General features: G+C 36.6%; 2 protein-coding genes across 6 annotated transcripts in view; one reads left to right on the top strand and one right to left on the bottom strand.

Annotated features, from left to right (window-relative positions):
- The first annotated feature begins 1802 nt into the window (after positions 1–1802).
- LOC106136144 (sodium channel protein Nach) lies at positions 1803–13654 on the top strand. 3 transcript variants are annotated; one of them, XM_060949314.1, is made up of 12 exons: positions 1803–2888; positions 3867–4052; positions 4685–4789; positions 5525–5734; positions 7411–7546; positions 8306–8475; positions 8898–9030; positions 9167–9303; positions 9954–10144; positions 10550–10676; positions 11240–11349; positions 12036–13654. In XM_060949314.1, the coding sequence occupies exons 3-12, from the start codon at positions 4692–4694 to the stop codon at positions 12173–12175; spliced, it is 1452 nt and encodes a 483-aa protein (XP_060805297.1). In that variant the 5' UTR covers positions 1803–2888; positions 3867–4052; positions 4685–4691; the 3' UTR covers positions 12176–13654. The 3 variants fall into 3 exon arrangements, with proteins under 3 accessions (XP_060805297.1, XP_060805298.1, XP_060805299.1); XM_060949315.1 differs by lacking the exon at positions 3867–4052; XM_060949316.1 differs by lacking the exons at positions 3867–4052; positions 4685–4789.
- Positions 12335–24346, bottom strand: part of LOC106136236 (transcription factor kayak) — a 33963-nt gene continuing 21951 nt past the window's right edge. For 2 of the 3 annotated variants that reach the window (XM_013336721.2, XM_013336723.2), the window contains exons 2-5: positions 17167–17341; positions 15121–15667; positions 14616–14757; positions 12335–14205 (exon numbers count right to left, since the gene is read on the bottom strand). In XM_013336721.2, coding sequence (XP_013192175.1) covers positions 13990–14205; positions 14616–14757; positions 15121–15667; positions 17167–17341 — 1080 coding nt within the window. In that variant the 3' untranslated portion in view covers positions 12335–13989. Of the gene's footprint in view, positions 14206–14615; positions 14758–15120; positions 15668–17166; positions 17342–19235; positions 19629–24346 lie in introns of those variants that run through there. The other variant, XM_013336724.2, reaches the window with a different exon arrangement.

The following is a 24346-nucleotide window of genomic DNA, read 5'->3' as shown; positions in this document are numbered from 1 at the left end:
AAGGATTTTATGTACAATCGGTTCTTGTTTACATACACTAGTGTTTAATAAAAAAGAAATTACTGGTTTATGATCAGTAATCGTGGCATTAGGAACTAGTGTAAGTGCTGGAAGATTTGATTTCAAAAAGACGTGATCAATACTCTTTTGACTAGCGTCACGGGTAACTAGAGTATGAGCAGGAAGAAGTCCATGATAAGCCATGACATTTAAATAATCCTCGGAACTCTGATCAATTTTATCAAGGTTAATTGCAATATTTATATCCCCCACATAAATAATATTTTGATATTTATTTAGCTTTGTTAAAAGTTCATTTAGAGAGGCCAAGAAAGGTGAGATATTAGAATATGAAGGGGAGCGATATGTGCCGACTAATACCGTTTGATTGTTCAGTTTTATAATTATACAATTTGCATCCATAAATATAGGTTCTTCAGAAGTTACATTGATGGTGTCCTTAACATAAACTACAACACCATCATTTTGTATAGGATTTCCAGTAGTGTAATAAGAGTTATAATTTTTTAGACTTGGAACAGAGTTGGTATTAGCAAGTCGACACTCGGTTAAGATAAGTATATCTATATCAGTTTTTATTCTATGTAATAGTATTTCAATTTCATTACAGTTGCAGTTTATGCTTCTTATATTTTGCGTCAATAGGGATAATTTAATTGTGGATCTAGGTATATGTTCTACAACATCTTCTACATTACAGGATATTGATTTATATTTAGTAGTGTTTTCTATATCATCATATATATTTAACTGATCGAAGACGGGATAGAAAAATTTATCATGTGTATCATCGTCACATATTTAACAATTATTTGAAAAGCAGGATATTGGTACGTATTTGTGATAATGACAGTATTATTTTTGTATCTGAAAAATATATAGTGATTTTTAGTAATTTTTGTTATGTTTTCTATCGGTAAGAATCGGTTAAGCAGGTAAGTTAAATATTTTATAGCTAATGTAATGTTTTCAAGTATATGTTTTGTATGTATGAGCGTGTATGAAATCCATAACATAAATGAGACAAAAATATTTTTTACATATTCCAACAACTTCTCGTGTGATAATATTATTATATTACTCAGATGAAATGAATGTTTTATTATTATTATTTCATTTCTGTTTTTTTTTAGGTTTCTAAGAATGTATGGACAGAAAATCATATCATCATACATGTAATATACATTTCTATATCTAGTAATCAATCGAGATGTACAAAAAAACAAAGTCCAACAAAAGCTTATCTTCCACACAAAGTTCATTTTTGTTGCAATAAAATCAATTATCTGTAAATAAATGTCTGCAATTATTGGGTAATATGACTCAATTATTATTTGAGTAATATTGTTTCTAAAGTACAAGTAAATAGAAAATATTAAAGTAGAAAATTTTCTGTTGTATATTATTTACATATGTATAAATAGTTCTAATATGGAAACTCAGTTCTATTTTCTTACAAGTACTTACCAACATTTTAATGTTACGTAGCACAATATTCACATTCCACAAAGACCTATGCTCAAATCTATCTGCAAATTTACCACCAAGTATATAGTTGATATAATTTAAGTGGGAACTGAAAAAACGAATCAATAATATTTCAAGTATATAATGGGAATTTAAGTGTGTATCACGAGGTTTGTATATTGTATAGAAAAAACATTTGCACCTAGGAGTTATAAACATGTTTATAACAAAGGGCCTTAAAAATAACACATTTCCATTAAAAAAGAAAGTCTGTAATAGTCAACCTGATAGTAACGCACGCAGATTATCTTCGGATACTATTCTTATTACCTTAGCATCTTGCTGATTTTTCTGTTTGACATATATTTTCCCATATGAGGTCCAGCACATATATTTATTGTGTTTCTTAACGAATTCCCTTGTCCGGTAATACAGCTCACTTGTGTGTTTCGTCAATACTTCATCAATGTAGATAGTGCAGGGCTCACCTGGTAATCCAATATGTGAAGTGTTTAATCTGTTATTTTGATTTTCTCTGTTATAGATTCTGGAGTTTTTAATCACAGATGTTTTTAAGTTCAAAGTGGTAAAATCGACTACTATGTGGTTATTTTTCACATTTTTTGATTTAAGACGATAAATATCTCGTATGTCTGAGTCCATTATGGGTTTTTTTATCGTATGCCCGATGTTCTTGACAATATCCATGAGTACATTCTTGTTTTCAGTACTTTGCTTAGGAATATTTTTAATTTCTACGCGGGACATGCAGGAACCCGATTCCAAAAGTTCTATTTTTGATTCTAAAGTTTCAATCCGATTTTTGTATGAGTCATTTTCTCTTTCGAGACGTTCCATTTTCAAGATAACATCATCATATTTTAAAGATAGGAATTCAATACTTTTTTGTATCTCTAAATTTTGTTCCGTAATTGTGGTCAAAAAAGAATCCATTTTTGCATTTTGTTTGTTTTCGAAAGAGAAAAATAAGGCTGTGATTTGAGGCATAAGCTCCGAATATATATCGTCTTGGTCTACATCCAGCTTTCTTTTAAATCTGCGAGTAATATTCGCGGAGTCGCGATCTCGTTGTTTTGTTATGACGTTTAGTTGTGTATCGGATCCTCCGCTCATATTCAATAAGTTTGTAGCAGGTAGCATACTGCTGTGCGGTGGTGTACGCTGAGTCGACATGTCAAATAGCCCGGTAGTGCGTCTTTGTCTTGCAGGCTTAGATATGTATACCGCTGTGAGATCTTCCGTCGCTTCGTGCTGCGTCGGAGCAGAACAGAAATATTAGTTGTCTTTTGTCCTCAAGGTGGGGAGCGAGTGCCGCGCTCGCTGTGCAGCGCCGTGACCTTGCAATATGACGTTCAATGGATACTTCTTGCAAAAACGACGTAAGTGCACTTATGAACTTACTAAATAATTATATAATTTATCTGTATCTTAATACTTTATTGTCAGTAATACATTTTTCTCATAATCTAAACTGCAATACTAAGCCAAATTAGTACCTGGACATAAATTACTACAATAAATATTTCTAATCTTAGTAATTCTTTAAAAATTAAATAGGAATATAATCTTCAGATTCATATAGATATGTACAAATCGTGACAATCTCATCAATTCGTAGTCAAATAATGATTTAATATTTAGTCTACATACATATTATTTACAGATACGAGATGTGAACATAATTTGATTGTACTTGTTAAATTAGTTTTATTCATATGCTTATATCTTTTCACGAATGCATCTTAACAATCTGGAAGTAATTAAGTACTTAATATTTAATTTCATTTTTTATAACTATTAAAGTAGTAGATATTCCTTTCTATTTTTCTTTCTTGATACTTGATCTTATGACTTTTATATTCAACAAACAGTCATTTTACTCCGCATTCTATAATTTTAAAATTATTTGTTTGCCATCTGTTATCCACACGAACCAAACTTACATACCTATTAAGTGATTTATTTACGTCAAAGTTTATTGTCCTAAAGATTGTACGAATGAGTTTTTGGCATTTTTGTTGCCATTAAATAAAAGCCATTTAAAAAGCTAAGAGTAAAGAAATGCGTTGTCTAAATATTATACTCAATATCTTTGTATTATATTGCATCGTTGTTGCTTTTTTGTTTACAGTAATAATTAACGACGACTGTATTACACTTATTACGAAATTGTTTTCATAGTCTTTATTATATCTTTAAAATTTGTTAGCCTAACAGAAATATGTAATAATTCTCAATAAAACCACTTTATACATTTTTCCTAAACAGTTTTTCATTTTTGTTACTTAATAAGTACTTACGTGGAATTTAAAATTAGTTACTGAAAGATTTTATACATACATATTTATGGCCAACAGAATTTTGCGAAAACCGGACCAAGTGGAGAGAAAAAATTCGAAAGGCGGACTCCGGGGACCGAAACACTACTGTGGGGGGTGCGACCGGGCACACGGTATTTGTAAAGAAAGTAAAAAACAAACATTAATTGAGTAAAAAAACTCGTGAAAAGTTTTTACAGAAGAGGATTTTTTTAATTTTACCATGTAATTTTTTTCCTATGCGATTATTTTATTATCCTATATAACATATTTATAGGTTTTTATAACAATGCATGTGATTCATTAAAATGCTATCGAAACCATAGCCTAGTGTGGGCCGTGGGTTCTGCACCAGGTGGTAACAGGCTATTCAATGATAATATACCTTTAATTAGATACCTACTGTTTTATGTAGAAATGTTTAGATAAAATCGAATAATTAATTGTACTTAATTAGGGATATTCGCGTGACCGCGCCGGACAAACAAATAGCGTTTAAATAATTTACTTCGGCTAGTGGAAGAAGCGGTACTATTTGAGTTTAATTATTTTTATATATTAATCGAGTAGGTAGGTAATTAAACATAGGTATTTAGGTATAGTCCATATTTAGGCACTAAAATAATGGTAATCAATCCTTATTTGTCACATTTTATAAGAAGAAAGAGCTAAATAAAATAACAAATGTCATAATTAATAACGATTTACCACATATTAACCATATACTTTATTTCAATATTATAACAAAAGGCGTATCAATCAAGATAATCTTTATTTCAGTTCTAATAGAAATGGACCTTGTGTATTTTAAATTAAAAATATTTAGTTACTTAACGCTTACTAAAATATTTTTGCAGTTAAAAAATGGACGGTAATTTCCGAGAGCTGTTTCGGAAGTTTTGTGTGGAGGGTTCCATTTTAGGATTGAAATATTTTTACATTTATCCAGATGCAATATCGAGGTTAGTATCTAACTTTTGTAAGTTTTGTTCGTCGAAACATCATAACATCACGGCTCTTTCACAAAAAGCTCCTGAGGAGTGGTCTTCCTGCAAGGTTTTAGGATTTCTTATTATTTTACAGGAGAAACACGCAACAGCGCAATTAATACAATGTATTCTTTTTCATTTATTGAGCGACAAATTAAAAAATCAGAATAAAAGATTGACCATAAAAATACATATGTAGGAGAAGCATACATTATGAATATGTTGAGCAAAGGCAGACTTATCCCTAAGCAATATCTTCCAGTCAACCTCATATGACATAGATAAACCTAATATGTCTTTTTAATTTTAAATCTGTAAAATAATTAAATCTACTTCCAACACTTCTCACCTGCCATGGTTTTTGCATACTTCTTTAGCGTCATCCACATTCATGACTATTTTTATGCCAGCTCTAGGCTTTGTTCTTGCTATATTTAATACAAAGAAAGTAATGTATAAAAAAAGTCTATGCTAGTCTGGTAGTGAAAGAGAAACATAGTATGTGCCACCTGCTTCTCTCCGTGCAGATTATAAAAGTCAATCAAGGCAACGGCCAACAACCTGTCACTATTTGAATCTCAATTCCATCATTAAGCCAAACAGCTGAACGTGGCCTATCAGTACTTTCAAGACTGTTGGCTCTGTCTACCCCGCAAGGGATATAGACATGATTATATGTATGTATGAATGTTTGTTTAAAATTTCCAGATGCTTCTGGGCTGTGACAATGCTAGGGATCACATACACCGCGTTCGTTCTGACCTGGCTCCTGTACATCAGGTTCCGAGACATCCCCACTAGGATCACCATAGAGAACCAGTACGAACCCCTGGCCGAGGTGTCGTTCCCCGCCATCACTATTTGTACCCCTAACCAGGTCACTTTCAGCGCCATGAACCACTTTAACAGGACCCTTGTGTAAGTTATTGTAAAATTGATTCGCCTAGCGTGCGATTACCATGCATGATCCAAGCCGGATAAAGTTCCCCTATGAAAAGAGTCGCGGATGTCAAACAAGTGTCACCTCGATACCATTTTATATACTCCAAAATTGTGGTCGTATCCGACTCCATATCAGAAAAGAAGCAATGAACGAAGCTATTGGTTAAATTTAATACCATAACTAGTATTCAGAGCCCGCTCCCGTGGGAATTGATTACAATGAATATAGAAAGGTACCTCTCTCTCTCTCTCTCTCTTGTTTTTATTTTACTCATTTGTAATAATTTGTTTTTATTATTTAATAAATATTTTCGCTTATTGCAATGACCCGAATGAACCGATACGTCGTTACGACGACTACGAGTTGCTACGGCGTAGCTAAACCGTAGCGTATCGTAGCGAAAGCGTAGGCGTGCTACAAAGCTCGCCTATGCTTTCGCTACGACACTTTCATTCCACAGACGCCTAGAAATTGGGCGATAATATTATTTTGATGTCTTTTTGATTGATTAATAATTATTGCATGCACTATTAAGACTATTGACAAAAGGTTAACATTAAGGATAAGACCACCCAGTTCGGTTTTTAGTAAAACGTGAAACGGGACAGACAAAATTTAATAAACAATAATTGTAACAGTAACTTACTCTGCCAGTAGTTTTGCAAGCTGTGAAAACCGCTTTTTTTTAATACATATATACATATATAGAAACTTTTACCCCCTTTTTGACCCCTGAGGGGTTAAATTTCGAAATTATCTGCATAAGTAACATAAAGCTGGTGTCCAAATTTCTAATTTGTAGCTTCTATATTTTAGACTGGGCTTTGATGAAACAGTCACCCTTGTTCCTTAATATAATAGATTTATAATAGTTGTCCTTGCGGGGATACCGTTGACGGCTATGGACACCACGGCCTCTCATGCCCTAGGAGTGCTGGCCGTTTAGGGCGCCATGCCGCCCTAAATAATATAATCCTCCGTGCTCTTGCCACCATCCATGTTCCAGCCGTTCTAGAACCAAACGGTCTGGCTCGGGATGATGGCAAGAGACCGGATGGTATGACTTTGGTACCCTGGAGATTGGGGCGGCCTTTGGTGTGGGATGCTACTTGTGTCGACACACTTGCGCCGTCTCATCTTCAGGGTACTAAATCTAAGGCCGGTTCTGCTGCAAATGAGGCAGAAAACCTCAAAAGGCGCAAATATGTAGGTATCGGTAATACCTATACCTTTGAACCTTTTGGGGTGGAAACTCTGGGACCGTGGGGCCCATCTGCCCATCAGCTTTTCCGACAATTGTCGAAAAAGCTGATTGAGGTATCTCGTGACCGGAGGGCTGGAAATTATCTGGCTCAGAGAATCAGCATTGCCATTCAAATTGGCAATGCTGCCAGCCTTCTAGGCACACTCCCGCATGTTGATGCTATGCAGGGACTGTACAATTTATAAATTAAATTTTAGTTTGTAGTCATCTTTTTTCTTTATTTTTATAAGTAGTTTTAGTTTTAAATAAATTAGTTTGTAAGTATCTTTTTTTCTTTATTTTTATAAGTAGTTTTAGCTTTAGTTTTAATTTGATTTAATTATTATAATATTTATATAATTGTTAATAAAGATCTAAATAGATTTATAAAATTCTTCAATATTTCAGAGATGGCAACCTAACATTGAACCTGGAAAAAGTTCTTCCAATGCTGCTGGCGTTCTACGTCCCTATCAAGCTGGAACCAGAAGCCACTAATGACTTGGAGCATTTCCAGTCCCTAGTAGAGCTCAACCGATACACGGTAAGTTAATTTATTTTTACAAAAATAAAAAATAACATATTCACATTTTGACCTTCAGTTCATTATACAGTGTCCCATTCTCGTGCTAGTTTTATATAGCCACTAGCTATTGCGCGGGGCCCCGCTCCCGTGGGAATTCCAGAAATAAAAGTAACTTCTTCCGAAGGTCTATTGTATATCTGTGCCAAATTTGGTAAAAATCAGTCGTTTATAAATTAATTTGTTACAAACATACAAAAATACAAATATTTTCTCTTTATTATTAAGTAGTGTGGTTTAGTGTGGAAAAGAGGACACTGACTGATTGCCTGACATTATGTCCAACCATGTATTAAGTTTAAATCTATTACGTTTAATAATCATGTGCAAATGGAATGTGTACGATGATAAAATAGCTTATAAGACATTCTTATTTTATTCGATGAACTAGCAACCTGTCACTATATCTAAGTAATTCTCAGTCTTTTCGAGACTATTGACCTTGCCTATTGACATTGCCTACCCCGTAAGGGATATGGACATGACATATGTATAATACTGCTATACCGATAATAAAAAAATTAAACTGAAAAAATATTAATTTTAAAACGAGAACAAGTACAATTAAATCACTTAGGATAGCGAAAATACTTGATTAAATGCAAAAGTTATTTAACTGTGACGCAGATGTCAACGCCCACCTCCAGAATAACATTTACATATATAATGTGTTTCCTTAATCTTAACAGCTAATTAATTTAATTCAAATAAATATTCCAGTTACCAGAAGTAATGTTCGCGTTACCTCAGCGCTGTGAGGACTTCCTGCGCATGTGCGTGTTCGAGGGGGAAGTGTTCCCGAACTGCCGGGGCCTCCTTCGGCCTGTCCTCACTGCCCACGGGCTGTGTTGTATCTTCAACAGCGTGTATTTCTTCAAGGACGGCAAGAGGTATGGCTCTTTACTTGAAATAGTTACTTTGTACGGGGATTTTCATCAAAGACAACGTTGTTATTATGTTTATTAGTTAGAAACAAAAATATGTACCTGTAAATTCATATTTGGACGTCTACGCGATGAATTACTATGATATCTGCGAGTGAATATTAGAAAATTATTTCTCGAACCTACTTCGTAGTTTTACTGTAATTTTGCAGTTGGAATACTGTTCCGAGATAGATTAAACTTCGCTACACTCTACATACATACATACTCAAAACTCTGTTTTCTTTAATGTTTAAAGACCAGATTGACGCAGTGTTAGTACTAATCTTAAACTTTTTCATTATAATAATTCATCAAATTTGATTATCTTATGACACAAATCTGGAACTCATTTTGGGGTTACTAAAAAAATGTTGCTACTTTCACAGAAACGAAAAAGATTCTCGTTTTAAGAGTCGCAGTGTTACTACTTCGGGATACTTGAAAGGGCTGACTGTCATCACAGACTACAACCCCGCTGATGCTCTGGACCACACAATACTGAATGCTGGCTCGACTCGTGTAAGTACTTAAATAGATTACATAAACTCTTGAAAAGACTGAAAAACCACTTAACTCACCACGAACTAAAACTGTGTAAAATGTCCATTAAAAAAAATTACATGTGCACTATTTTTGTTCCATCGGATATTTTCAGGTGATGTTTAACGACATGAACGAGTTTCCATCAGACGACGAGATGAAGCTGGTGCACGCTGACTCTCAGTCATTCCACATCTTGCACGCCACATACACCTACTGCTCAGAGGAAGTCCAACAACTGCCTGTCTGGAGGTGCGTATGCTGTGGATTATTAATAACCAAATAATCATGAAATCGCAGGGAAAGTTGGAAGAGGAAGGCCTAAACGGACGTACCTTGACCAAATCAGGGACTAGCTGGCCAAAGGTCAAGTACCCTGAGTATTCATGAAGTAAGTTATGAATGTGGATAAAGATGTTGAAAAGCACACCTGCCCCCGAAGTAAGGCACGCGCGAATCCATGTGTCGTTCGACGTTGTATCAGAATACGAAACAGTGATAGTTTTTAACGCGATCAAAACGTCGTTACGCGTGCTTTGCTAAGGGGGCTGGGACTAAAAGCAAATAAGAGCAATTCAATTTAAAAAATCGCGCGCGATGCTATCTTAGAACGATATGGGTTTATTTAGCTTTATCATTATTAGGATTTGAATCGTATTTGGTGCTTGATTTCAAATCTTTTTTTTTTTTTGTCTTGATGAGCGATGTCTGACAGTAGACCCTCATTGATATTGTATTCATTTTTATATTTACGCGTTTTCAGACGCATCACGTTAAATCTGCTGAACGAAGTGCATTGTAGCATAGAGATTTTGAATTATTTTCTATAAATATTTATCAACTTTATAGTTAAGTTTTCAAACTAGTGCTCATTTGCATTATTAATTTGTCTACGTTTCCAGCCGTAAGTGCTATTACAAATGGGAGCAGTTGCTCCCTTACTTCGGCGACTACCACAACGCGGATTGCGACTCTCTTTGCTACGTGAAGGCTGTGGAGAAAGCATGCGAGTGTCAGCTGTTTTACGCGCCTAACATCCGCCTGGGGAAAGCATGTAACGCCACTAGCATTTTTTGCGTCATGAGAGTCAAATGTGAGTAAATTATGGTAATTTATTGATATTGTTTTACTTACTTAAAAATATCATGAATATACTATGTACAAAGTAGTGAACTTCGAGACCTGTGATATAGGATACCAACTCAACGACACTATTTTGTAAATTCGTTTGATTTTTCACGTAAACGTGAGTGTATGTTAATAATTAATAATAAGGATAGGCCCAAAAAATGATCCCTGTGGCACTCCATACAAGAAAAAAGATCTCAAAAAAATCTCTCAAGATATCTCAAACCGTACACAAAGCTACTACTGATTACAAAATACGACCTTAGGGTTGATTTATCATAGAATTACCGCCGGCTTGAATTCCCTAAGCTAAATCAATGAAAATTTAACTACAAACACAATTAAAAGCCTTACCAAAATTTATTCTCAGTACACCTATACAAATATATTTCGCCTGAAGAGTGCGACTGCCTCCGCGACTGCGACTACATGCGGTACCGCACCGACACCACCATCGGAAACTTGAAGGGGCTGCCATACGTCATCAACAAACCTTAGTAAGTCGTATTGCAATCTTAAATCTTATTCGCGCTATGTTAGTAGCGGAATACTCTTTCTCACACTTGACTTGGCCCAGTCATGTCGTAAGAAGATGGAATAAGCACTGTCACCTTCTGCATCAACCGTATTCAAGTGTGGTTCTCATTATTAGATTTAACAGTGACCTCATATAGTACCTAGAATGACTGGATGCTGAAATGTAGGTCGGGAAAAAGGTGGACTCAATCACTGATGTACTTATACGAGTAGTAATAGAGATGAAATAATTACTTAACATCGTGAACTTAAAGATTCTGCAAGACATTTTGTAATGTAATTTTTGTACTTAGCATTAATCTTAATTTACTGTTAAGATTTTGTTTTCTTGGTGAATAGTTAGATGATTTATCTATCCATCTACTTATATTTTTGTATTCTATGATTAACCCAATATTTTTTATTAGAAAAACATATTCTGAAACAGAGTGTAAACAATCAAATCTGAAAGTTTATAAAATAATATTTACCTAGGTTTAAAGATTTTTGGTACTGACCATTGTGTCTTTCCTGCCTTCTTCAGCACCGATTTGGTTTTCAACAAGAGCACGTCCATGATGCACTTCTACTTCACCAGCTCCGTGTACGTCAAGCAGAAACAGGAGACTGTCATGTCGCTCATAACACTCACATGTAAGTATTCTAATCAACCAACTTCAAAAGAGGAGTTTTAGCAATTCTACCGTATATACTTCTATTATGATGACAACATGTTACCATCAATCTATGTAAATCGTGCAAATAAATGTTCCTAGCTTTTGTTGTGTGTGTGCTAATGTCGTAAATATGGAACTGAGTTAAAACTGAACTGTCACCGTATATAGTCGATCACTACATTCCTGTGTCCGTATTGTAAATTTATAACGTGTGACTAAAAGTTCAGCGACAAAAACATACGTTTCTACGGCACTTGCTGTTAGGCAACGGTCGTAATAACTGTCGAATCTTCTGTGTAATCTCATTTTTTTTTTTTTTATTTATTTTGACACAAACACTCATAAGAAACAAATAAGTACAAGAATAAAGTTTAAAAAAGATAGACCAAACAGTCTCATGTTTTGTTATCTAGTTCCAGCCGATAATAAAAGTATGTAATTGCCATTTCATTGACGTGAAATATATACAATGTTAAAAGAAACCTTGCGCCAAGACGAGCCAAGCGAAGCGCTAAGACACTAGGTACCTTTTCTCGAAGCGCTTCTTTTACGACAATCATGTGGACCACTTCTTTGATAAGTGATAATCACATCTCAATTCAGAAGGGATATCCTTAGACTGAAAATTAATCACACCTAATAAAATTATTTTCTTTTTTCAAGCAAACCTGGGAGGCGTGTTCGGATTATGCCTGGGTTGCAGCGCCATGAGTGTCCTTGAAATTTTGTTTTACATTTACATCGTGATCAGAAACCACGTACGTCGAAGGCTGCAGCATCAAGTTTATCCAGTGCTCAACTAACGTTTATTATCATTATTTGTTACTTATATAAAGTTAAACTAAGACGGCCATGTCACTGTAAATAGTGATCAAATAAGTTTACTATCACCTCTTGTTACTCGACCGACACTACATAATAACTAAGGTTTTCAATCTTCATTCAATGCAAATAAAACTACGTTTCAGGTGTATGTAACAAATTTATATTTTCTGATTTACATATATAATAATTTTCACTATAATCTGGGCATAATTTTCAATAATTTTATCAAATATATTGCTTTGCTAAATTTCATGAAAAAATACAAAAGTATTATATAATTGCGTTAAGAAAAATCCACTAGAAAAAATTACATCTCTCTTATTCTCTAGATGTTTCATATTATGCGTAATATTTCGAATGCTTAATACGTTTATACAAAATGTAATTAAATAAAGATAGGCACAGACGGGTGCTAGCACAGGGCTTTCCGAGCGGCGGTTCACCACAATTTCAAATAAATACTTAGCTCCTCACCAATAATAATACTTCAAAGTAAATGAATTCTAATTTAATCTAAAAATAACGACATAAAATCAATTTTTGGCTTAGATTTTAATTACACCTACGGATAAAGCATAAAAAGTAATAATTTGGTCTAAGTTATGATTATTACAATTAAAGGTTAAGTGCTCTTAGACTAATTATTTCTTAACCTAATGTATCTCCAGTGGCCTTATTGCTTTGACCGCCACACAACTCATGCCAAGGTAAAAAATATATTGTCTCCGAGTATTCTAGATATCATCTATTCTAATATATGTTTCTAAAACGTGCAGAGTAACGTTACAAAATATTTTCGTCCAAAAGTGTTCGAGTACGTCATCACGCCGTACCCGGCGGCTAGCATGAGTCAGACATGACACAACAACATAGTGAATGCACATCACTGGACGTATCACATGAATCGCTTAACATTAATGCTACATTACCAGAGGTCCGATCCAAACGTAATCGAAAAAAAGTCTATTCAAAATAGGCGCTTTCCAATCGAACCTTAGAAAAAAAATTTATCGAACTTTAATCGATTGCGTTATAATTCAGGCCTCTGTACCTAACCAATGGAACGGTACGACGTTACATCAACATTGAGCTAACTTACAATCAATATATTAATTAATCTTTAAGTAATATTGCTGTTAGTTTATGGTTAACTAAATATTTCGTACTCGCAATCATTGTATCTGAGAGTAGACGTAGGCAATGGCACAAAGTTTATTATGACAAGAAACATGGAGGATCAAACGTCGGTGCCGTTCTACAACCTATCGCTAGCAAACGATCCCTGAAATAATTATTCGATATATCGTATATAAAAATAGACAAATTGACTCGTGAAGGCCGACGGTTATAATATAGCACACAGTGAGCAAGTACGTTACCAAGTCACAATAAATAGCGTGGCGATAGAAAGTAGAGAGAGGTCGAGAAAGTCTTTGAAGAACTTAGTAGAAGGCGTAGGGTCGCCAAAAAAGTCTTTGAGTGGAACTAGGGTTACGAATCGGAATAATATTAGACAATAGAAACGCCATGTTGCACTTTCGAACTACAGTATTGTGACACTACGTATTCTTGCATTTCATACTAAGTTATATCGCACACATTTTCCTGCGAAGTTTCAAATTCGGTCAATTTCTACAACCGCGCTGAAAACTGTGTGCGACGAGACATCACTCCCACATTCGGCTTTCTATTGTCTCATATCGATTTGTATTCAGGAATATGTACGAGGTCGTCACGCGAGTTGCAGGAAGGCCTCGAGGTCGAGGTCGAGGCCGGGCGAGGCGGGCCAGCCTCAGAGGCTGACGAGGTGCGCCTGCGCGTCCGGCGACGCGGCCTCGGGCGCGGCGCGCTGCTGCTGCGAGCAGGGGTGCGGGTGCGGGTGCACCGGCGTCAGCCCCGTGCCGCCCTCCATCAGGCTGTCGAAGTTGAACGGGATGCCGTTGCTGGGCGTAGAGATTTCCACGCCCGGGACAGAGTTGTTGTTCGCTAGGATTTTTAGCTTGTGCGCCTGTGGATAAGAAATAAGATTATGAGCGACTGCTGCCTGCTACTTGATTAGAAGAAGGTTTAGGAACATGAATTTTGAATGGTCTCGCATACTAAATGCGGGACCTTCAATTAGTGCACATTTAACGATTAGTTATCAAAATGCGTTTATTTGTTCAATAGATTGTTTTATAAAATTACTTTTCTAGTTGATAAATCAAAAACAGATAAGTCATAGACTGCATATATTATTATAGGTTTGAAAATGATTTAACAAAAACATATCTATGATAGACACACACCTTCAAGATATTTGAACTAATTCCCGATAGCCAAAAATCATGGACAACATGCTGGTCAATAATTATATTTATAACAAAAATCAATAAAACACTTAGTGCAAGTTTAAAAAATAGTGTGAACAATTCGTACCTTTACTTGACCGGGATGCGCGGGCGCAGCCACGTGCAGGAAGCTGGGCCGCAGTGGGCGCGCGGGGGGCGCCGGCGGCGTAGCCAGCGCGGGAGGGGGGGACCCGCACAACACAGACGGGTTCGCCGATGACAGCATTATCCTGGAAGAGGGAGATAGGAGATTAGATAACGCTAATCATACTTAACCATCAGAATTTAAAACAATATACGAAAATAGAAATGGCAAAAACATTTCTTTTTTCATTTGAGATTTCAAATTCTTTTTGTAACTGTCGTAGACAGCGACTAAGGAGCATAAACACTAAAACTCATTCATTCATCAGTCAGGCAGGCAGCCGAACTTCGGCCAATTTTTTCACGACATGTAAAGTATGAATTTTACGTAGGTGAAGCCAAACAGGAGTGCTGAGAAACACGAGGGAGTTACCTAATAAGTAGCACCTAACAAATATTTCATTAAAACATTCAATAACGTTATTTTAATAGAATTAAACACTACTTACTTTTGGTCTGGAATCGACGAGAACAGATCGTTGTCTGTTAACCCTAAGTCGACGGTGGGGTCCATCGTCTCCACTTTGACCTTCACTTCGTCATCCGGCAGTTGATACGGGTACGGCTGGAACGGCTTCACCTCCGGCGGGCTCACAGACCTGGTGTTCTTCAAACGGCACGACTGCAAATGATTCTGCAGTATCGTCTCCAAGTTCTGTCTAGACGCGTTCAGCTTCCTAATCTCTTCTTGCAACGACTGTTTCTTCTCCTCTAGTTTGTCTGTTTCCTCTTGAAGTTCGTTGGTGTGGTCGAGTCTCCGCTTGCGGCATCGGGCGGCGGCCATTTTGTTTCGTTCGCGGCGTATCTTCCGCCTCTCCTCTTCCTCGGGGGAGAGGTCTTGGGGTACTTTGGCGGGCCTCCTGCCGCCCATGTTGCGGCGCTTGGGCGCGGGCAGGCCGGGGCTGCTGCTGCTGTCCCCGCTGGCAGACAGCGGCCCCGGCGACACGTGCAGCGCCGTGCTCGTCGGGTCGCCGTACCCCACCGTGTTCAGGATGCCTGCAATGTTACAACAAATGTTGTTATTGATGCCGGATGCTTTTCTATATAAAATCTGGTGATGTTGCTGCCAATTTTTCGTTACGTCCCTTTTCTCAAAAGCAAGACAAGTCTAGAAGATCGTTTTGGTTTTCCGTATATATTTGAATAAAATAATCGAAGCTAAAAGTATTGATAGGCAAAGTCAAAACAGGCAGTGGGCTTAAATAGTTTAGTTAGCTGAATAATCAAACAGTTGTGAAATTCTATTAAAAAGTCAACTCTTATTAAGAATATGTCGCAATGTGTAAACATTTAAATATTTCTTGTGTTGACTTTTTATTTGGAGATATTAAATTAGCTTTCATCATGGCCGTGTCTAGTCTAGACTGACAGTGAGCCTGCCCACCAGCCATCGCCCACAGAGGCTTAGCACATGATTTACCTACATGGCCGAGCGAAAACATGAATAATTGTAGTAAGTACATGAGGCAAAACGAGGGGCAAGCATGATGGGAACCAGACCACTTTTGGCCAAGTTTCACGATTTAGTGTGATATTTTAAATTGAAGGAATCATTATTCATGTTCGTTCTAATTGAAAGTGTGAATTGATACATACATACACACACGTAAGTACATACAATCATGTCTTTCTCCCTTAAGGAGGGGTAGACAGAGCCAACAATCTCGAAAAGACTGAAAGGCCACGTTGAGTTGTACTGCTGAATGATGGAACTGGGTTTTAAATAGTGACAGATAGCTAGCCCATCGACACGGGAGCTCCCGTGGGGATTTCCAGAAAAAATAGGCTATATTATTTCTTTCATCAAAATCGGTTTGGTAGTTTTTGAATGTAATCGTAAAAAAATACAAATCTTTTCTCTTTATTACTAGGGTGGATAAAAATTAATATTTGATATTAGCGGTCTAAGGTTGTATCACAAATACAGATATTTAGAGAGAGTATATTTTCATCGGCTTGACCGCGCCCTCATTAGAATTTGAGTGACATTAGAAAAACAAATACATATAACATTTTTAAATTCTTGCCAAACAAATGTTCACCTGGCGAAATGTTGCCCTAGTTCACAGCAAGATGGCAGGTGTCTTGAAAAGATTTTGGTGTATTTTTCAAACTTAACATTCGCTACTGGCATAATCACTGCAAAGTATCGCTGTCCTTTTGATAGCCCAATCAATCACTGTACAATTATTTCGATGGATAGAGATGACTGTCTTTTGTTCTTTCGAGACAATACATTTTTTAAATTAATCAAAACAATTAATTTTCTCCCAAAATTTAACTGTTTGTATGATCAATATGTAAAAAACTTTCCCTTCAGTTCAGATATTGCTTCAAGAGGCTATTTAAAAAAAGTAATTCAAGAAATAAACTCGGGATTCTCTATAAGACGTTGAGCTAGCAATCTTGGCATTTTCTAGTTTATTGTACCTAGGCATCTGTCTACCCCGTAAGGGATAAAGACATGATAATATTAATAAAGTGTAATATCTCACCGTAGTTGTTGGCGTGCGAGACAGAAGGCGGGACGAAGCCCGCGTGGTTCGCCTGGTCACTGCGACAGTTGCTCAACTCGATGTAAGTCTGCTCGAAGTTGCGCAACTGTGTGGGGGTGATGGTGGCCGTGGTGCGTGTCGGGACCCCCGACTGGAGGCCCTCGAGGTTCGCCAGCTGGAAAGAGGAAAATTAAAACTTTAAACCAAGTACAAGAATGCTTAACGCAAAAGAGGAGACAAGTATCTTACTTTCTGTAAAAAAAAAATATCTTTAAAAATGAGTGATCATAAGTAAAAAAATAAATAGTATAATAACTGATATTAAGGCAAGCTCGAGCTTCGCTAGGTAGAAAGAGGAAAATTTAAAGTTTAGACCGAGTACAAGAAGACAAACGACTTAACGCAAAAGAGGCGACCAGTGAAGTACATATCTTGCTTTCGGTAAAAAAAAATATGTTTTGGAATTAATTAGTCATGAACTAGTTGATAACTTAGATTAAGGCGAGTATTAATATGCGAGTATGAGCATCGTGTTTGTTCGGTTTTAGCCTTAATAGAAACCTTTTGCATATAAATAAAAGACATCTCGCAACAATACAGAACCGACTGCAACTTGCTCATAGAACGCAGAGAATAATATGCCTTTAAATGAGATGAGCAAAATTTTTATCGATTATCGGGAAAGATTTGAAATAACAGCTCTAAGAAATGAAGTTAAGAAAAACCTTATATAAAAATAGAACATGAAACATTATTTGCCACGCTTAAGAAACAAGTGCATCAACTTTATTATCTGCAAAGTAATTGTTATTATTGTGAAATATGTTATGCAATGTTTATTTATATTTATATAAAACCGCATGCTTCCACATTCCGATCGTATTTTATCAGCAAAATATTTATATGGCGTGATGTGCAACAATAACAAAGAGGCTATATTATGTTGTAGTTGTATTATGTGTTGTGTAAAAATTTAAGAATTTGAGATATTATCGATAACATCTCAATTTCTTAATTTTTCAAGTTTTTGTAATAGTTGTGGGACATTCTAAATGCACCAAAGAATCACTTCAACGGTAGATGTCATTTCAGAATTTAAGTCCGTCTTGCATCAAGCGACATTAGCACCGATTTTATTTCTACTTTTCACGAACTTCTGATTTTATCTTTCTTTAACTAGAAAATGAAATAAAATAATTCTATAGTCAAAATAAAAGATACTCTTATGGCATGTCATGTCTTGTACAGAATATCCATCACAAATAAAATTAATTTTATATTTTTAAAGTATTTCATTAGTTTGTATCTTTCATATCTTCTCTTCTCGTCTGAAAAACCTACCACACGATTCTAATTTGTGACTGTGGACAGTGACAGTACAGTCCCCAAATGCATGCATACATACATAAATATAAATCACGTCTATAATACCTAGCGAGATAAACAGAGCCAACGTCTTCAAAATACAGAAAGGCCACGTTCAGTTGTATGGGAAATGATGGTGAATTAAGATACAAAAAGTAACAGGACGCCAGCTCATCACCTATAAGAAGAATCCAAAGTTTAGTTTACCTATTATTAGCCTTACACCAAAGACAGCCTTAAAATTACTTCGAGTCCAACTCAACCTGTGTAATTTGTCCCATATGTATATTTATTTATGATGCAAATTTGAGGTACAGCTGAAATCTTTTAGAATAGCCCACGGCTAGGTACCTATTTAGTAAATCCCATACATAAACATCTAAAGTGCACCTGTGTTATTTTCATTAAAAGGAAAAATACATAAATCATTCGTCCGCGCGATTCCAATATTCTAAACACCACTCGAAATCAAACCTGCGTTATTCATACTCTAATTACTTCGGAAGGAATAAAATTAGGTGCTGTGATCATCATGCCTATACTTAGAGCTGATAAAAACATCCAGAAAAACAACTCAGTAAAATTTCAGTACGACTCTTGATGGGAAAGGAAAATTTAATTATGACAGAAACTCGCGCGCTTCCTCTTGTGTCATACGAAAATGCACATAATATTAGGCATGTTTTAGGTCCACGGGTTCGTACCTGGTGGCACCACAGCTCCGTGGCCAGGATGTTGGCGATCTCCAGCGGATCGATGTTCTGCATCTCTGCGGCTAACTCAACCACGTTTATAATTAGACGCTTACTCTATTGTGTTGCGCTTTTTGCGAAGCGACACCTTCGTGCGGTTCGAGTTTGTAAGTCGATTTGTTCGTTAAAATCCGCCCTCGCAAGTACTGTGTACTGGTACCAATCCTTCGTTGCCCCAAATGGTTTGATTCTACTAGAAAATTCGAGGGATGTTCCAGAGTAGGTATGGTAGGTTCGTGGACACAGTTCACGTGCTTGTTGATGCGCGGGAGTGCGGGTCGTTCGTTCGTTGCGCGCGCGTCGTTGTACGGCGGCCGGCCGCGGCGGATCGCGCGCTACTGCCGCTCCGCGCCCGCAGACTCTCGCCCGAAATCTTCGCCCACGAGCGACTTGGAATCATTTATTAATAGAATACTCCTCTAACTCCGGAAATATTTCGCGTCATTTCGCATCGCACGCGGCGGCACAAGTTATCTGAGGTAATGGGCGACCGCCTTTCAGCTGAAGCTGAAGTGCGCAAAACAAAATTTACTCAACAAAGTGGCTCCACTCAAAGTTATCTGCATTATCTGAAATATGGACCGCCATTTCGTCTAGATCATATTTTGCTAGCTTCTGATTAACAACTTTAGTTTGTAAACTGACACTACGAATGCGAACTGAAAACTATGGATTTGTTTCGATTCAACTCTACGCGCAAATTTCTTCATTTCACCATCGCATGCGATGGCATTTTAAAAGAATCATCTTTGTCGTTAAATAACGGTCTACTCCATCAATGTTTTCCAAGGATCTTCTAAGTAGGAGCGATGGTGGGCGAAAGGCTGGCCGGTCCTTGCCGCAAGGTCGCGGTGAGCCGTGGGCGCGTCCGCGTTAATACTACCTAATATGGATCTCTGATAAGCCTTCTAAATGTGTAGATCCATATTTGGTTTTATCACTACAACAGAACGAGTCTTTGATATTTAAAACAATCAGTTGTTTTAAGCACTTCAACAAAAATTAATAATGAACTAACATTTCTTAAATTACTTATTTTTCTTGAATTTTCTGAAGCGGGTAAAACCGCAACAGGCATGGCCATTGTAGATGAATAGCTGCTACTTATTAGAAAACATGGCAATAACAATTCATTTGAAAGCAAAATCAGCTAACGCGAGAAAAATATAACAAAGCAGACAATTTCCTCATAAACTTCAAGCACAATGCAGGACAAAGGCGGTCCGGAAGGAGCATCGCCAATTACCACAATTGGTAGAATGAAATTCGTCTGCGCCGCCGCATCAAGTTAATTGGCCACGGTGCTTACCTAGCAATTAACTGATACTGTATCAGCATTCTAGCTTACCATCGATGCGATGCGTTGGGGAACGTTTGACGGCACATAAACCAACCATAATGGGTGCGATAGCCGCAAATTTTAAATCGATATCACAATCAGAAATTATTGTTATGAATTCAGTAGCTGAATCACTGAAAATTTAGTTGAATTGAAGTAAATGCAAGGACCGCATCATAAACACAGGATTACAATGAAGCGCCGATGATGATGAAGATCTATTATGATCAAAAAAAAATACCATGAAAATCTCTTAAATTCTATAATAGTCGATAACTAAATAGAAACTTTCATAAGTACTGTAATTTTACGACTACTTTATATCTATACGATATCTTATTACGACTTTTTAAGGCTTTTGAAAGCTAGAAATCTTTGCACATTTTGCTCAGTAAAAATTAATTAATAAAGTTTTTCCAAGTAGTTCACAAATATTGCATTTGCCCGAATAGTCCACTTCAACGGCATTGTGTGTGTATAACATGAAAATTTTAATTTTGTAATCTTCTCATCAATTAATTCTACATTGAGACCACAATTCCATAGAAACTCTTGGTTACCAACGCAAGTCAAGATAACGCGTGGTAGGCTGGCAGGAGGCCATGAGATCACCTCTATATCTAGTTGTGACGTTTTACTTACTAGTACCGCCACTTTTTTGATGCACAACATTACAATTTATATAGTTATAACATGATTACTCGTTAGCTGTACTTAACACGGAGAAGTTGTGAAAATTTAAAGAATAATTTGACAATTATAAGAGGGACAGTAGTTAAGTCAAAGAACTTAAAACTTAATTAGTAATGAATTAAAACAGAGAGAGAGAGAAACAAACCTTATAATAAACACTTATTTCTCTTACGATGGTTTCCGCGAAATGCGAAATTGGAAGTAATGAAAATATTGTAAGTACTCGTAGGTTTTGTTCTGTTTTCCTAATTCCTCAGCCACGTGTTGCGCCCAGCGCACCCACGTTTATCAATACGATTGTTTAATCGTTGGTATGCAATAGAAGTGCATTTAGTTTATAGATAAGTTAAAAAGGTTTTAATACTTGTGAAATGAAGCCATTATGGACTTCTTATAGAAATCAATCGGTCAAGTTTTTTGAAAGCTATAAAGTTCTGCCCGTTTTTATAAGTAAAATTTCCGTTTCCCCAAGTAGTTTAAGCTACGATTGGGCGAATATCTACAAATCCGTTCATAGGTTCCATGCGGTGTTTTTATTATTCATAACAGTGTCCTTATAAAAATGTGTCTCAATTCTAATTAATTAATTGAGGCAATGTCACACACGTGCTGATGTTGGGATGTTTACATTTTCCGTGAATCTGTTGTCACTTTGCAATTTCCCTCCCGCCTGTGCCGTCAGTGCTCAATTTAGATGATCTTCTGGGAACGGCCCGATAGAGGCCAATCCAGAGGCCAAATAATAAACATAACTGAATATACTGTCCTGACTTGGAGTTATTTTCAATCTAATATCCATACTATATCCAATATAGAATAGAAAATGATACAAATTTAAAACTGATTAACAATACAGTAGATATATACATAAAATCTGATGATTCTTTCTGTTTTATGAGTATGTAACAGTGCAACTACGTCAATCGGTGAATGACTGACATGATATAAACAAGATTTGTATTCATTTACCTGCTGTAATTCAAATTCATGTGGGAACTAAATATCATATTCATTATTCAACCGAAACGATTGATGAGGATTTACTTTCATCCTTCAGACCGGCTTACTTTATTTCACCTTTCGATAACACAAATTTAGGGCGTAGTTCAATTTGACAGATAAAACACGTATTTTGGACAAAGATATGACAATAATATCTATGGCATGCGCGTAGTATTGCGTAGATATGGCGGGCACGTGATCGCCTCGTGAAGACAGGTGGTGAACCGCCCACCAAAATGTGCGGAGGTCAGGAAAACAGAAAGATTTGGTCAGAGGATATCATAAAACTTTTTCTAAAAGAGAGTTAAGCCCTTCATGGTATTGATATCAGTTATTACTCAAACGGTCAAAACTGAAATTCGGTGCATAAGTGTAAATGAGCTTTGTATATAAATGTACTACGATATAAGGTTAATAGATCTTGGGAATGCAACACCTATGTAGAGTAGCGTAAAATTCCTATCATGTTTGTGACAGCCCTACTTCGAAAAGTGACCTTAATATCTTTCAAAATAAAGAACTAATTCAGTTGCACCGTACAGATCATAAAACACGAGCAGACTATTACGCTATCTATTTAAGTGGTCTTCTAAAACACCAGGCGGTGTCCGATGGATGGGTATTTTATATCTGTCCGGTTGTTTCGTAGATCATTAACGCAGCGCTAATTGCTCGCACTAATAGAATAGCGCTCCGGTCTTAAAGTTAGTAAATTCCTTGAACTCATTCGAAACAGAATAAAGACATGTGATTACCGGATATTGTCATTTGTTCTACTCCGTAAACTACAACTTCGAAATGTGTGATTTGAACTTCTACAATATAAAACTCGACAAACAAAATGTTCGGTAAAATGGCATTTGTAAAGGTCTTGATTTGTCGTCATGGTCGTGGGAATTTTAGGGTGTAATTTGAAGTAGGCCTTGTCTTGTTTAAATTAAAAACTGATTACGACTTAATTTTGTACAAGGAACATACAATGAATTCGCAAGGTTTTAGAATTTTCCTACACGCTGCCGTCACTTACTTTTACACTACTAAAAAGAAACGAGGTCATTAACGTGCTTCTTAACGATTTCTCAGATTTTAAGAACAAAGTTAATTTATAAAGTCCGTCTACACCAGGATTATTAAAAGTCGATCGTCAACGCTGCAAACTTAAAACTACGAACTCAATTAAATCTCACATTATGATTTTAAATACATACATATTAGTACGAAAGCAACACATGTTAGCAATGTATGGCGCCGGCGACTGTCGCGACATTGACCGCCACCACGCGAATAATAAAACAAAATCGCCGCTTGGCATCATGCCAACATCCCTTCACTAATGCCAAGTACGGAACTATCGCTTGCTGGCTGAACTGTAGTCGCAGCGGTGTTCCCAACAACCGACCTTCCATATCAAAACCAGCAATGAACGACGCGCCATAACGATAAACTCGCGACATCGATCGATGCACTGTCGCTTTTCATTGCATCCTTCCACCCCCAGTTTAAGGACAAAGGGTTATAGACCTTCGTGAAACGCAATACGAACATTGCACCATAATTTTCCGCACGATATTATTTACAAAGAAAAACGAACTCGTACCCCCATACAAAAGAGGTGGTTATTATACCAGTTTAAACGAACAAAATTTTCACGAAAACTGTTCCGGCGCGCGTTTCTCGGAAAACCCGCGTGACTCACCCGCTCTCTATCGCAGGTCACTACGATCGCGTATTTACATTCGTCGTCGGCTCGATTCAAAAACTCGATTACGTTGAATGATTCATAAGAACTATGAATCAGCGCGTGACATTGGAGAAAAATCACTAGGAACTGATATTAATGTAGGCCTAACTCTAACAAATAGCTGCGTTTAAAAGAAAAACTGGAAGGAAAATTAAAGATATGAATTTTTACTTTTATACTCAACAGATCAACAGAGTCAGTAACCGGCCAGACTGACCATTTGAAGGTTACAAATGAGGAAACATTAGAAAAACAGGAAAAACAGGCAAAATGGCGGAAAACATAAAC

This window comes from Amyelois transitella, chromosome 18 (assembly GCF_032362555.1).
Source record: "Amyelois transitella isolate CPQ chromosome 18, ilAmyTran1.1, whole genome shotgun sequence".
NCBI classification, from domain to species: Eukaryota; Metazoa; Arthropoda; class Insecta; order Lepidoptera; family Pyralidae; genus Amyelois; species Amyelois transitella.
The sequence above is the reverse complement of the archived record's forward strand: the minus strand, read 5'-3'. Positions and strand labels throughout refer to the sequence as shown.